Here is a 15,771-nt window from a genome sequence, read left to right as displayed (position 1 = left end):
TGAATTTTTGCAAGTAGAGATTTCCTTTAAACAATATGTTCCATAAAACCGGAAAGTGCCAGACTGTGCAAGCTGCACTAATGCTGTCAGGGTCATCAATTGTCCGGATTATTCTGGAAATCCAAATTGAGCCATCCAAGGTTGATTTTAAGATCAGTGTTAATCCGATGAAGTTTTTTGGGGGGTAGGGGGTAGAGGGAAACTGCATTTGAGTGCTTTGTCATTTAAGAACTAATATTGTTATAGCTCCCTCTGCTTTCCATAATTTTTTGCTCGGTAACGATTTTATCCGGTATTTTGTTTTATGATTTTTGATTGGTTAGCGGATGGCGCGCGGACATGAACTATAACTGACGAAAAATCTTTGCTTCTTTCTGAAGATCTTACAAGTCAACAAAACCTTGCAAATGTCCGGCATCTTGAAATATTGCAAGTGATGGATTATCAAAATAAAGTACTGCAATAGCATATTGTAAAGCAATGTGTTAACCAAATTATATATTGATTACGTCTTTACTAGGAAACTGGTTTTCAATTTCTGAAGTCAAACCATATGCACATGTTATTTCATTTGCAAAACATGTACATTTTAAAATAAAGAAAATATATTGTTTGACTTGTATATTGTTTGACTTATCATTCAATACATTCCTCTAAATACTGCAATGTGGAATTTGAATTAAATTAAATTAAATTTGTGCAATTACCTCCCTTTTTCTTGCACAGGGGTCCCTTCACAACGAGACAGGATAACTGGTTTGATGTAAGTATCTTTTTGTTAGTATCCTACCTAATATATTGTACTTTCCTGAGCGCAATCAGGTAAACTATATCCATGCAGTACTCTGTATGTTGGGTTTTCCGGTACAATGCTCTTTGCAAACCTGGTTTATGAAACTACAAACTTTGGTACAAGGGATGGATAAAAGTCCCTTTTTTTAAGGATAATTGTTTGTTTTTTATCGAGCACTAATTGCTTCAATTGTGGGTTTGTCTTTAACACTTACACTGTAAATTTATATATATATTTTAGCATGGTTTTAGCATTCATTTTATCTGAATTTTTTAAATATCTTTTATTCATTTCATCATGTGATTACCATCAAGGCTTCATGATTTACGGCCCTTTTCTCATGATATTTGTCTGTGCACAATTGTTTTGTGCTAAATCAATTCTACAAAATAATGGACTCTGGCAGGCCATGTTTCTGTACCCAATATCATTTATGATCTAAAGCTAAACAATCTTTTTAACGTTGGCAAGAACATGGGAATATATATATTCGGAGCCGGACACTTATTATGATGTAGCTCTCCAATTTATGAAGTTTGCATATTTTCAGATAAGATATGCTTTTGTATTTGGGCTTAGAGAGAGCTTAAATTGATAAAAACTAATGAAAATCAAACACAGAAATATCTTTTTTTTTCATTTTGATATAGTTTTTGAAAAGCTGTTTTGTGTGAAAATTGTAAAGTTGGGTAATATATTGAAATAAATGTAAATGCCCTGTTAATAATTAACTTGAGTGGCAAACTGTTGTATTTAAACAAAAAAAGACATGCCATGGACAACCATTCCACCTTCAATACTTGACACACTGTAAACTTGATTCACCATATAAAACTGTGTGACATTTGTATCCATTCGATGAAGCCCACACCTTCTTGATTTTTGGCACTGTTTGAAATGAAATGTTTGTTGTTACAGTTTATGTGGATCAGACACCATGGTCACTCAGACCAAATTTTCTCAGGGGTATTTTATGCCTTTATCCAAACTAGGCTGCCACAAGTACTAAGATTATCATAATTGCGTATTGAAGTTATGCAATTTGAAACTCATTCAACTTCTTAAGAATATTGAGAAAGCCAACAACCTGTAATATGTTAAATCCTAATTGAAGGTAATAAGATTAATACAGATCATTGCCATGAACAAAAGGTAATAACTCCCCCATATGATGCCTAAAATGCCTGTGTTAATACTATTGTTGTTATTGCTCTAATAGTTAATGATGAATTCATAACAGGAGCCTTCTAGCCCTTGGCCCGATTTAAATTGTGATGGGCCCCTAGATCTTCTGAAAGAACTTCGTCAGGATGTGGGGAAATGGGTAATTGAAGGGGCCTACTAACCAATGACCCTTAAATTTAGTGACAGGCTTAGAGATATATTGAGAAACTGTGTGTGTACTCTGTGTTAGAAAGTATTGAAATTTGATAGGTGGGCAATTATGGCTAAAATGACATGTGTCATGCAAAAATGGGTCTTATACTACATGCAGTCAGAGAAGCTCCAGACCAGCCTTCGCACAGTCTGTCTGGTAAGGAGCTACACTGTCTGCTTATGAGACCACGAAACCTTGCCAGTGTACAGACTGGTTTGGAGCCACCCTGGCTGCATATGGCATAAGACCAATTTCTGTATGGCGCGGGTCAAATGTTAGTTTCTAACCAGTTCCATGTTACTATGTTTACAGTTGAGAAGTATTCTCAGAAAGTGGCACATGGTATGAACGACTGAAACAATTATTATGTTTCCCCACATATTATGCCTGTACAGAGGTGGTTCAAACAGCTTGCTTTCATTTCGAAGTATAGTAGTGGTTATAATGTTTTGGGGGTTAATTTAGATTTTATTGGATGCTAACAGGACATTAATATGTTTTGACTTGAATTTGTATGCAGATTAGATTAAGTGGATTTCTTTTTTTGTCAGGCTGTTATTTTTGTTTATATATCAACAGTTATGTGCTTTATAATTTTTTAATCATTTAGTCATTTTGTTATGTTTGTTGCATATTTCATTTTCCGTTTGAAATTGATTAAAAAAATATATGTTTTTCTTAAATACAAAGTTTGGACATTGTTCTACATGTAACATAGTAAATGGAAGCGAAGGAAGAAGATGGAGATGTACTGGATTAATTGTCTATTAGTTGATTAGTTTGTCAGCTTAAATGTATCAATTCTTGCCCAGAAAACTAATTCCAGATTTGTTTAGTGATTAAGCAAATGTTCAAATAGTTTTCTTAGATCGCAGCTAAATTCTAGAAAAATTGCATTTTCCTGAGATGCGTTTTGTGTTTTTTTGTATGAGAAGAAGGAAGCCAAAGACTGTGTATGTATGCATACGTGATTAAAGGCTCCTTTCAAGATAACCTGCACACTTGATTGTTTTGATTGGATGCACACTGAATTAACTGTTATTCTTCCTGAAACATTGTTGATGTTTTATTGTTACCATCACTTGAAGGTCTACTAAAAGCTGTTTCTTCCAGAATTGTTTTGTCACTGGTTTAACACTTAATTGTTGTGTTCTGTTAGAAAATGAATCGCAAATTTTGCAAATAAACTGTGTAGTTTTTTTAGAAACAATTCATATCACTATTCATCCTATGCATATAATGTATACATGTGAGACTTTTATTTTCCTTCTTCCTGTTGATTTGTGATAAATTAGGTTGTTTATTTCCAAGTTTTGGTAAATAATGGCATAAAATGCTATTTCTAGTTAGTCCACATTTTCGTTGCAAAGATTTTTTCCATTTTTTGTGTTCCTCTCAATAGGAAGAGGTGCATGACAATCGCTGTTTCATTATAATTAATTTTATTTGATAAGATTTTATGATTACATTAAATACATGCTAGTAAATGTAGTGGAAAGAGCATACCTGCTTTACAAACATCTCTTTTTTCATTATATTTCAACTTCTAAAATTTTCAAAATATTATCGTTCTACTCAACAACGATTAACAGTGCTGCTGCCACTCCTGCTGATGTTGCATATGAGGTCGTTGCTATTGTCATTTAACCACTACTGTTCTGTGTGGGTTTCAGTCTGTACAGAGGAGCAGGGATGACATGGCGCGTAACCTTGATCAGAGCAGGAAGATGCTCATGGCTGTAAGTGACTGCTCCTCGTTGAAACTGAAGAAGTCGTTTTTTTTACTGTTGTTTTCTTAGTACATATTAGCACAATTTGCTCATGGTGAGCTGATGTCATCACCCTTTGTCCATCACTTGTGGTTGGTTGAGCTTGTAAAGATATTTACCTTGCAAACTCTCTAAAGACCACATTTATAACCAAATCCAAACTTGATCAGAGCATTGGTCCTTATTAAATCTCGGCCAAGTTTGAAATTGAGTCACTTGGGATCAGAAACTAGATCCCAAGGTCATATTAAAGAAAACAGTTGTTAGCAAGTCACATTTTTTGCTCAATCATCATGAAAATTGCTTAGAACTTTATTTATGCCCCCGAAGGAGGGCATATAGTGATCGGATTGTCCACCTGTCCGTCACACTTTGCGTTAAGGTTTCGAAAAATGCTCATAACTTCTATGTCCCTTGAGATAAAGCCTTCATATTTGGTATGCATGTGTATATGGACAAGGCCTTTCCATATGCAGAAACAATTTTACCCCCTGTGACCTTGACCTTGAACTTCGTGTCCGCATTTAGGTTTCGAAATCTGCATTTAGGTTTCGAAAAATGCTCATAAATTCTATGTCCCTTGAGATATAGCCTTCATATTTAATATGCATGTGTATATGGACAAGGCCTTTCCATACGCACACAACTTTTTACCCCTGTGACCTTGACCTTGAGCTTAGGGTCCGCGTTTAGGTTTCGAAATCTGCGTTTAGGTTTTGAAAAATGCTATAACTTCTATCAAAGCGTTTATAGGGGGCATATGTCATCCTATGGTGACAGCTCTTGTTTTATAATGTCTTTAGTAGGATCCAAAATGGTTCCGGTCTTTTGAAAAATATGGTTGCCAAAAGACAGGGCAGTTTGCTTTATAAGGTTGCAGTGGAACAGTAGTCACATTTATTGCTCAATCATCATTAACCAATTAGTCAGAACTCTTGTTCCAATATTATCTCAGCCAGCTTTGAAACTAGTTCCCTTGCTGCCATATTCCGAACCTATAATGCCATGTTCCAAACCCTTGCTTTGATGTTCGGTACCCTTGCTGTCATGTTCCTAATCCTTAATTTCATATTCTTACTTTGGCTGCTATGTTCCCAAACCTTTGGTGCCATGTTCCCTACACTGGTTGCCATGCTCCTGACATGTGTTGGTATGGTTCGCCAATTTATAATGCCCACTTTGGGAAATTATGGGTTCCATGCCCATTGGTAAAAATGTGCATGGAAAATCCTGAAATGGGGAAAAGTCACATTGTGAAATCTTCAAATTGGGAATTATGGTTTTTATGCCCCAGGTAGGGTGGCATATAGCAGTTGAACTGTCCGTCAGTCAGTCAGTCAGTGTGTCAGTCTGTCCGTCCTTCCGAAAACTTGAACGGCCATAACTTTTTCAATATTGAACATAGCAACTTGATATTTGGCATACATGTGCATCTCATGGAGCTGCACATTTTGAGTGGTGAAAGGTGAAGGTCAAGGTCATCCTTCAAGGTCAAATGTAAAATATATGGCGTCTGTCCGTCTGTCTGAAAACTTTAACATTGGCCATAACTTTTTCAATATTCAAGATAGCAACTTGATATTTGGCATACATATGTATCTCAAAGAGCTGAACATTTTGAGTGGTAAAAGGTGAAGGTCAAGGTCATCCTTCAAGGCCAAATGTCAGATATATGGCGTCTGTCAGTCCGTCCGAAAACTTTAACATTGGCCATCACTTTTTCAATATTTAAGATAGCAACTTGATATTTTGCATGCATGTGTATCTCATGAAGCTGCACATTTTGAGTAGTGAAGGTCAAGGTCATCAATAAAGGTCAAATGTCAAATATATGGCGTCTGTCCGTCCGTCCGAAAACTTTAACATTGGCCATCACTTTTTCAATGTTGAAGATAGCAACTTGATATTTGGCATGCATTTGTATCTCATGGAGCTGCACATTTTGAAAGGTGGAAGGTCAAGGTCATTCTTCAAGGTCAAAGGTCAAATATATGGCATCTGTCCGTCCGTCCAAAAACTTTAACTTTCGCCATAACTTTTTTATGCCCCTGAAGGGTGGCATATAGTTTTTGAACTGTCCGTCTGTCTGTTCTTCAGTCAGTCTGTCTTTTCGTCCGTCAGTCTGTCCGTTCGTCCATCCGTCTGAAAACTTTAACATTGCCCATAACTTTTGCAATATTGAAGATAGCAACTTGATATTTGGCATGCATGTGTATCTCATGGAGCTGCACATTTTGAGGGGTGAAAGGTTAAGGTCAAGGTCATCCTTCAAGGTGAAAGGTCAAGGTCAAAGGTCAGATTTTGCAATATTGAAGATAGTTACTTGATATTTGGCATGCATGTGTATCTCATGGAGCTGCACATTTTGAATGGTGAAAGGTCAAGGTCATCCTTCAAGGTCAAGGTCAAATTTTTCAATATTGAAGATAGCAACTTGATATTTAGCATGCATGCGTATCTCATGGAGCTGCACATTTTGGGTGGTGAAAGGTCAAGGTCATCCTTTAAGGTCAAGGTCAAAGGTCAAATTTTGCAATATTGAAGATATCTACTTAATATTTTGCATGCATGTTTATCACATGGAGCTGCACATTTTGAGTGGTGAAAGGTCAAATTCAAGGTCATCCTTCAAGGTCAAAGGTCAAAATTTTGCAATATTGAAGATAGCAACTTGATATTTGGCATGCATGTGTATCTCATGGAGCTGCACATTTTTAGTGGTGAAAGGTCAAGGTCATCCTTCAAGGTCAAAGGTAAAATATATGGCTTCAAAGTGGCGCTGTAGGAGGCATTGTGTTTCACGAACACAGCTCTTGTTTCCAATGACTTGGTATTTAATTGCTTAAACCCATCTAAATATTTGGTTACATGCCTTTTTTGCTGAAAATTTACTATTTAGTGCTAATTTAATTTGCTCCCTTGCAGATAATGTGCTTTAGAAAAAAAATTGTTTCAACTTTCTTTTTGGGGATTTTTTTTACATCAATTTGGAACTTTGTAATATTTTCTTAACTGGGCAAGTGGCTTCTATGGGTACTTAATAAAGAAGGAATAACCTTGCTGTGGTTTCAGATGGGCTGGAAGAAGGAGAGCCCTGACACAGACAATGAGGACCCGTTTGCACACCCGTCAATCATCCCCACATCCCCTCCTCACACCCCTCAGGTACAGATCACTATTTTTACAGCTTAAACAAATGCTTCCACATGTTAATATTTTACAATTTTAATTTGATGTGTTCTAAAAATCATCCAACTATTTCACCTTTATATATTATTTATTATTACTGCTGTCGCACTTTGTATTATCATGTGTTTATTAGTAAGATTATTACTTATGGGACAGTCTGCAGGACAGTTTTGAGACATTTAAATGAACATGTTATGATGTGTTATTTCTGCTGAATGAAAAAAAAATCATTTAAGAAAACAAAATTGGGGGCGCTTGGCTTATTTTGAATTAATAATATTTACATTGTAATTTTGCCACTGTTTTACTGTAGGTATTATGTTACATTTTTAGCTCATCTATTTTTTGAAAAAGAAAATTAGCTATTGTCATCACCTTGGCGTCGGCGTCTGCACCGGGTTAAGTTTTGCGTTTAGGTACACTTTTCTCATGAAGTATCAATGCTATTGCATTCAAACTTGGTACACTTACTTACTATCATGAGGGGACTGGGCAGGCAAAGTTAGATAACTCAGCTCTGGCTTGCATTTTTACAGAATTATGTGCCCTTTTTATACTTAGAAAATTGAAAATTTTGGTTAAGTTTTGTGTTTAGGTCCATTTTATTCCTTAAGTATCAAAGCTATTGCTTTCATACTTACAACACTTACTATCATAAGGGGACTGTGCAGGCAAAGTTTTGTAACTCTGACTGGCATTTTGACAGAATTATGTGCCCTTTTTATACTTAGAAAATTAAAAATTTGGTTAAGTTTTGTGTTTAGGTCCACTTTGTTCCTAAAGTATCAAAGCTATTGCTTTCATACTTGCAACACTTACTAACTATCGTAAGGGGACTGTGCAGGCAAAGTTATGTAACTCTGACTGGCATTTTGACGGAATTATGGGCCCTTTATACTTGAAAATTTGGTTAAGTTTTGTGTTTTGGTCCACTTTACCCCTAAAGTATCATAGATATTGCTTTCATACTTGGAAAACTTCAAACTATCATAAGCGGACAGTAAAGGAAAAGTTGCATAACTCTGGTTGTCATTTTTACGGAATTATGGCCCTTTTTTGACTTAGTAACTTTGAATATATGGTTACATTTTGTGTTTAGATCCACTTTACTTCTTAAGTATCAAGGCTATTGCTTTGATACTTTGACAAAACAACTCTTACCTGACAAACCACAATTGACTCCACCCAAACCATCCCCCAAGCCCCCCCCCCCCCCCCCCCGCCCGAATCCCACCTCAATCCCCCCCATATTATTTGTTATGCTCCCCTTCGAAGAAGAGGGGGTATATTGCTTTGCACATGTCGGTCGGTCCGTCCATCAGGTGGTTTCCGGATGAAAACTCAAGAACGCTTGGGGCTAGGATCAAGAAACTTCATAGGTACATTGATCATGACTCACAGATGACCCCTATTGATTTTGAGGTCACTAGGTTAAAGGTCAAGGTCATGGTGACTCAAAATAGTAAAATGGTTTCTGGATGATAACTCAAGAACGCTTATGCCTAGGATCATGAAACTTGATAGGTAGATTGATCATGACTCGCAGTTGACCCCTATCAATTTTGAGGTCACTAGGTCAAAAGTCAAGTTCACGGTGACCCGATATAGTAAAATGGTTTCCGGATGATAACTGAAGAATGCTTATTCCTAGGATCATGAAACTTGATAGGTAGATTGATCATGACTCGCAGATGACCCCTATTGATTTTCAGGTCACTATATCAAAGGTCAAGGTCACGGTGACCCGAAATAGTAAAATGGTTTCCGGATGATAACTCAAGAACGCTAATGGCTACGATCATGAAACTTCATAGGTACATTGATCATGACTCGCAGATAACCCCTATTGATTTTGAGGTCACTAGGTAAAAGGTCAAGGTCATGGTGACCCGAAATAGTAAAATGGTTTCCGGATGATAACTCAAGATAGCTTATGCCTAGGATCATGAAACTTGATAGGTACATTGATCATGGCTCGCAGATGACCCCTATCAATTTTGAGGTCACTAGGTCAAAGGTCAAGTTCACGGTGACCCGATATAGTAAAATGGTTTCCGGATGATAACTGAAGAATGCTTATTCCTAGGATCATGAAACTTGATAGGTAGATTGATCATGACTCGCAGATGACCCCTATTGATTTTCAGGTCACCAGGTCAAAGGTCTAGGTCACGGTGACCCGAAATAGTAAAATGGTTTCCGGATGATAACTCAAAAACGCTTATGGCTAGGATTATGAAACTTCATAGGTACATTGATCATGACTGGCAGATGACCCCTATTGATTTTCAGGTCACTAGGTCAAAGGTCAAGGTCACAGTGACAAAAAACATATTCACACAATGGCTGTCACTACAATGGAGAGCCCATATGGGGGGCATGCATGTTTTAATAACAGCCCTTGTTTTTAATTAAAGATCATATAATAAATGACCACCACACCCTCACACTATACCCACCCCCTGACCCCAAAAAAATAATTTATATGCCCCCGGTAGGGTGGCCATATAGCAGTTGAACTGTCCGTCAGTATGTCAGTCAGTCTGTCTGTCAGTCCGAAAAAAAACTTAAACATTTGCCATAACTTTTCACTTTTTAAGATAGCAACTTGATATTTGGCATGCATGTTTATCTCATGGAGATGCACATTTTGAGTGGTGAAAGGTCAAGGTCATCCTTCAAGGTCAAATGTCAAATTTATGGTGTCTGTTCGTCCGAAAACTTTAGCATTGGCCATAACTTTTTCAATATTGAAGATAGCAACTTGATATTTGGCATGCATGTGTATCTCACGGAGCTGAACATTTTGAGTGGTGAAAGGTGAAGGTAATCCTTAAAGGTCAAATGTCAAATATATGCATCTGTCTGTCTGAAAACTTTAACATTGGCCATAACTTTTTTAATATTGAAGATAGCAACTTGATATTTGGCATGCATGTGTATCTCATGAAGCTGCACATTTTGAGTGGTGGAAGTTCAAGGTCATCCTTCAAGGTCAAGGTCATCCTTAAAGGTCAAAGATCAAAAAACACATAAAAAAAATTCAAAGCGGCGTTATCATGAAGCTACACATTTTGAGTGGTGGAAGGTCAAGGCCATTCTTCAAGGTCAAGGTCATCCTTCAAGGTCAAAGGTAAAAAAAAATATATTCTAAGCTTTATCATGAAGCTGCACATTTTGAGTGGTATAGGGTCAAGGTCATCCTTCAAGGTCATCCTTCAAGGTCAAAGGTCAAACATTTTTTTTTTTTAATCAAAGCGGCGTTATCATGAAGCTGCACATTTTGAGTGGTGGAAGTTCCAGGTCAAGGTCATCCTTCAAGGAAAAAAAAAAATCCCAAAAAAATCAAAGCGGCATTCTCATGAAGCTGCACATTTTGAGTAGTGGAAGTTCAAAGTCAAGGTTATCCTTCAAGGTCAAGGTCATCCTTTAAGGTCAAAGGTCTTTTTTTTTTTAATTCAAAGCGGCGTTCTCATAAAGCTGCACATTTTGAGTGGTGGAAGTTCAAGGTCAAGGTCATTCTTCAAGGTCAAGGTCATCTTTTAAGGTCAAAGGTATTTTTTTTTATAATTTTAAAGCGGCGTTATCATGAAGCTGCACATTTTGAGTGGTGGAAGTTCAAGGTCAAGGTCATCCTTCAAGGTCAAGGTCATCCTTTAAAGTCAAAGGTCAAAAAAATAATATTTCAAAGCGGCGTTCTCATAAAGCTGCACATTTTGAGTGGTGGAAGTTCAAGGTCAAGGTCATCCTTCAAGGTCAAAGGTAAAAAGATAAAAAAGTTTTCAAAGCGGCGCAATAGGGGGCATTGTGTTTCTGACAAACTCATCTCTTGTTTTTTTCAAACATGGTTAAAAAACACAAATATTTATTTGTATTATGTTATTTTTGTAATACCGTCCAACCATCCCACCCAAGAATCCCCCTCCCCTCCTCCAAAAAAATTTTTTGGGCATTTTTGGAAGATTATGTAATAAATGACCACACACCCACACTCTCCACTCCACCCCTCCCTTCTTTGTGATTGAAATTGAGATAGGTCCCTACACCTTTAAAAAGAAAAATAGATGAGCGGTCTGCACCCGCAAGGTGGTGCTCTTGTTTCATAAACCATTTACCAACCAAACTTTATTGTGAAATGTTCATTTACTAAAGAATCATCTGATTGGTCAGACTTATATATACAATTATAATGTACACAGTCATGTACTTTATTATTGTACTTTCTACATTTTTGTGTCTTATTATCCCAACATTCTACCTTTGATTTCAGAGTAAAAGCAGAAGTGAGGAGCCAAAAGTTACAGTGTCTTCCACTGTACAGTTTTCGGATTCCCCATCCAGTAAGTCCCTCGTTCTGATAATTTTTCTTTCAGTATGATTGACATGTAGTTATTCAAAGAACATATTAGCCTCAATCTGAAAACACACACAGGCTTAATGCAAGTGCGTTAAGTGTCGTCCCAGATTAGCCCGTGCAGTCTTCAGGAGCCAATCAGGGAGAGAAAAAAACAAAGCTGAAAGTGTTTTCCCTGAAAAGTCTGTGTGGACTTCACATAATGATCTGGAACGACACTTGAAACTCGCCCATTATCCTTGAGTTAGTTGAAACTCGCTCATTAAGCCCCATTATCCTAGAGTTAGTTGAAACTCGCTCATTATCCTAGAGTTAGTTGAAACTCGCTCATTATCCTAGAGTTAGTCTCAAGTGTACCCTTAGACTTAGACTTTTGTTTCAGAAATATTTTTAGTTGCACAATTACACTTATTTCCCTTAAATGTGTTTAATCAGAATTTGATACCTTGTTTTATTATGATGAATTTTGTGTTTTTTTGGCAGCATGAAAAAAAAAATTGTTGATTTTTACTATAATTTGTGCACCGGTTTTGACCTCTGAGACATCACCATTGAGATTAACAGCTATATTGTCACATTTCAGAAACAATGTATTTGTTTGATCTCTTACAACCATCAATACTATCTTACTTATTATATTTTGTACCCAGATTTTCATTTCTTACATGATTGAGTAGTGATAACCATTCTGCTAGTAGTATTTTCAAATGATTAAGAAATAAAGAATATGACATGAAATTGATTGATTGGAAAATCCGTATTCATTTCTTAACTCGGTCTTTCATACAGTTTGCCAGTAGTTAAGAGCTTGTTATTATAAGATTCAAACAAATTATCTTCATTAAAATGCATGTTTAAATGTAAATATCTATTTATAGCCTATTTATGGAATTGGTTCCAGTTTGCGCATGAAATAGTTTCCTTAATTTAATGAACCTCTATTTATGATTTTTAGCGAGGCTGTTTTCGGAGAAAACCTGAGCTATTGTCATAGCCTGCTTGTCGTCCGCTGTCCGCCGTCCACCGGCGTCGTGCTTAAACCTTAACATTGCCTCTAAAATCAAAGTGCTTCCACCTACAACTTTGAAACTTCATATGTAGATGCGCCTTGATGAGTTCTGCATGCCACACCCATTTTGGGTCACTAGGTCAAAGGTCAAGGTCACTGTGACCTCTAAAAAAAAAAAAATTCTGACAAGCTTTTGCAGCCGAGCGTGGCATCCGTTATGCGGTGCTCTTGTTAAATTGTTAATATATTACTTAAATTCTTAGAAATTATATTTATTTATATTTAGTTTAGGTTATTTCCCATCATATTGGAACAATATTAATTACTTTCCGTTATTGATTGTGCTCCAATGTTACCATGTAGGCCCTCGTAATACTCTACGTAGACGCTGGTCTAGCTTTGAACTGCACAAAACGCCTATCCCAGAGGTCGTAAATGAGTGCATAGCACCCAAGAAAACACCCATCACAACAACTTCAAACCCTAAAACTCCCGCTAGGCGACTAGAGAGATCCGGTAAAACCAAAAACAGTCACGCTCTCTCTCGACTACCATGTAGCCTATGTATGGGGCAGAGCAAAATTCCGACATCCTACATGTATTTGCCTAAATCTAGTCAACGGAAATTAACACCATGGGGTAAAGTTGCTCCCTGCTTGATTGTTCAAGAGGCATGAGTTTTAAGTGTTATACTTTCAAAAGCATGAGTTAGTAAAATGTTGATGAAAGTTTTTTCTAAATTTATATTAGTTTCTGTATAATGTGGAATACGGTCTGTTTATAATGCATCATCTGTGTATTATCAAATTCGCAATCCATTTCAGATTAAATGTGTATTTAATTGTATATCTGGCATGAATGTTAATCACTAAATGACATCGTGATTTTAAGCTACTTTTCACATTTAATGTATGAGCGAAATTGAGCAAATGTTTGTCTGTAATATTAAATAAAAGCATGCGTGACTGTCAAATTTATGGGATCCATAGTCGCTCTGATTTTAGACTGCAAAAAGACATGGCATATGGATTATACACAATATTTTTCATTAATTCAGTTTAAGACTCTACTGTAAAACAAAGTTTTCAGTGAGTAACTACACCCCAGTGTAAAAACTAACGTAGATGTTTGTACCACAATTTGTGTTTATATATTTAATTTCTTTCTACAGGTAGCTCACAAATAAGATGAAAACTTTGTCTCAAACCTCTACTTATTGCGTTTTGGGTACCATATTTATTAATGTGCTTCTAATTGTCTCTTTAAAATACTGTATTCATTTATCTATAAACTAACTTAGATAACAGTATAGGAATCAACCTTTCATCTGTACTGATGGCATCATCGTTACGATTGCTGTCAATGTTGATCATAGCATTTCCATTTGTCAGCAAAAATTTTCCTTTACCGACAGAATATATCCTTTTCCAGCCGATATTTTTATTGTTCAGCAACACATTTTCATTGTCAAACACAATATTTTGATTGCCAGCCAGAATAAATCAATTGTCAGTGTCAACCACAGTAGTTTGTCAGTTTGTGTGTTTATTTTATTTTAACTAAATGTAACTGTTTCCTTTCATTAAGCTGTTTTAATCATGTAGACACAAATGTTCTCTAACTAGCCTTTTGTATGGCAGTTTGAGTATTTCTAAATAAGGCTTGGTGGTACTAAGTTTTATGCCACCAACCATTTTTATTATAACACTTTCCTTAAATCTTTGGTCATGAAATTTTACCAAACTGCTGCCCTCATTTACCCTTTACCATTTAGATACGTATGTTCACGCATTTGTAGTCCCTTAGAAAGTTATATTTAATTTAAGACCTTTCTTTCAAGATTCAAGTTTTTAAGGCTTCATCTCCAAACTGCAGATACTGATGAGAGGGCAAACAGCATAAAACCTGAACAGACTGCGAGTTACTCGCAGGCTGTTCTGGTTTTGTGCTGGTTGCAAAAGCCATTTCCACTTTGCTTCTTATGGGGGAAAGGGTTAATCATGTAGACACAAATGTTCTCTAACTTAAGCCTTTCGTATGGAAGTTTGAGCGTTTCTTAATAATGCTTGGTGTTACTAAATTTTATGCCACCAACCGTTTTAATAACGCTTTCCTTAAATCTTCGGTCATGAAAGTTTACCAAAGTACTTCCCTCATTAAAACAAGCTTAAATTGAACTGTCTGTGTGCTATGCTGGACCATTTTAGCTTCCAATTTACTGCTCAATCTTTAAATGATATTTAATTGGAATATAGTTGTCATAGTTATCATTTCAAAATACAGCATTTAATATCATCATCTTATAATAATTATTATTGACTGTTCTTCTGGCTTGGGAAATTGTTATTATATGCAGGGTACTGCCTCCCAGTTTATGTTGCTCCAAAAATATTATTCATGCTAAAATTTGTAAAAATGTGGATGAGGTTATGTTGTAATTTATATTTCTTAGTTATTAAACTTTATTATCCCCTGCCATAGGCGGAGGGATATTGTTTTGGCGTTGTCCTTCAGTCCTTCCGTCTTTCTGTCCGTCCGTCTGGCACTTTTGTGTCCAGAGCCATATCTGGGATGTGCTTTGGCGGATTTCATTGAAACTTGGTATGAGTATATATATGGATAAGAGGATGATGCACGTCAAATGGCATGGTAAACCATCTGTTAATAACGGAGTTATGGCCCTTTATATCTTTAAAAAATGCTTTTTTAGCTGAGTGTCAAATATAACACTTTTGTGTCCAGAAGCATATTGGTGGGGATATCAATTCAACGAATTTGCTTGTTTTATTCGGTTTTAACGATTCTAAAACCATTAAAACATATTAGGGGTAAAAGAAGTTTTGTGTTGTATTTATTTGATTAAAGTGTGGTAAGCATTTAGGTTGAATGCCAATGGAATTTTTGAGCACTATACATGTAGTTAATAGATTTTGCACTGGGCTGTTATTGCAGCTCCAATTTACACAAAGGCCTGGTTGTACAAGCAGGCATCTTTTACTTTTACTCAAAATTTGTATACTAGCTATTACTTTTTAAATGGTTTGCTAACTTCTTAGATTTTTCTTTTCTTTAAATTGTTGGATAAGTAACAAAGCTCATAAGAGGAATCTGTAAAATTTGCGCGTGTTTTTATGTGTACAATTATGGTTTTGCAAGACTTGAGTCCTGTTTGTTTGTTACAGTAGTGTACAATGGTTGTTAAAAAATGTGTCGTAGTTATGATAGATGTTTTCATAACTGTTTGGATAGATGTTTTCATAACTATTTGCTGTCCGTTAA

The 15,771-nt window shown here is 36.2% G+C and overlaps 1 protein-coding gene across 4 annotated transcripts in view; it reads left to right on the top strand.

Moving 5' to 3' along the window:
• Positions 1–15,771, top strand: part of LOC127874620 (mitogen-activated protein kinase-binding protein 1-like) — a 126,120-nt gene that overhangs the window by 100,096 nt on the left and 10,253 nt on the right. The window contains exons 27-32 of one of the 4 annotated variants that reach the window (XM_052419074.1): positions 727–763; positions 3,104–3,124; positions 3,845–3,910; positions 7,013–7,105; positions 11,400–11,469; positions 12,856–13,240. In XM_052419074.1, coding sequence (XP_052275034.1) covers positions 727–763; positions 3,104–3,124; positions 3,845–3,910; positions 7,013–7,105; positions 11,400–11,469; positions 12,856–13,169 — 601 coding nt within the window. In that variant the 3' untranslated portion in view covers positions 13,170–13,240. Of the gene's footprint in view, positions 1–726; positions 764–3,103; positions 3,125–3,844; positions 3,911–7,012; positions 7,106–11,399; positions 11,470–12,855; positions 13,241–15,771 lie in introns of those variants that run through there. The other 3 variants (XM_052419072.1, XM_052419071.1, XM_052419073.1) reach the window with 3 other exon arrangements.

Source organism: Dreissena polymorpha, chromosome 3, assembly GCF_020536995.1.
Source record: "Dreissena polymorpha isolate Duluth1 chromosome 3, UMN_Dpol_1.0, whole genome shotgun sequence".
In the NCBI taxonomy this organism is placed as follows: domain Eukaryota; kingdom Metazoa; phylum Mollusca; class Bivalvia; order Myida; family Dreissenidae; genus Dreissena; species Dreissena polymorpha.
This window is presented reverse-complemented; position numbering and strand designations above follow the sequence as displayed.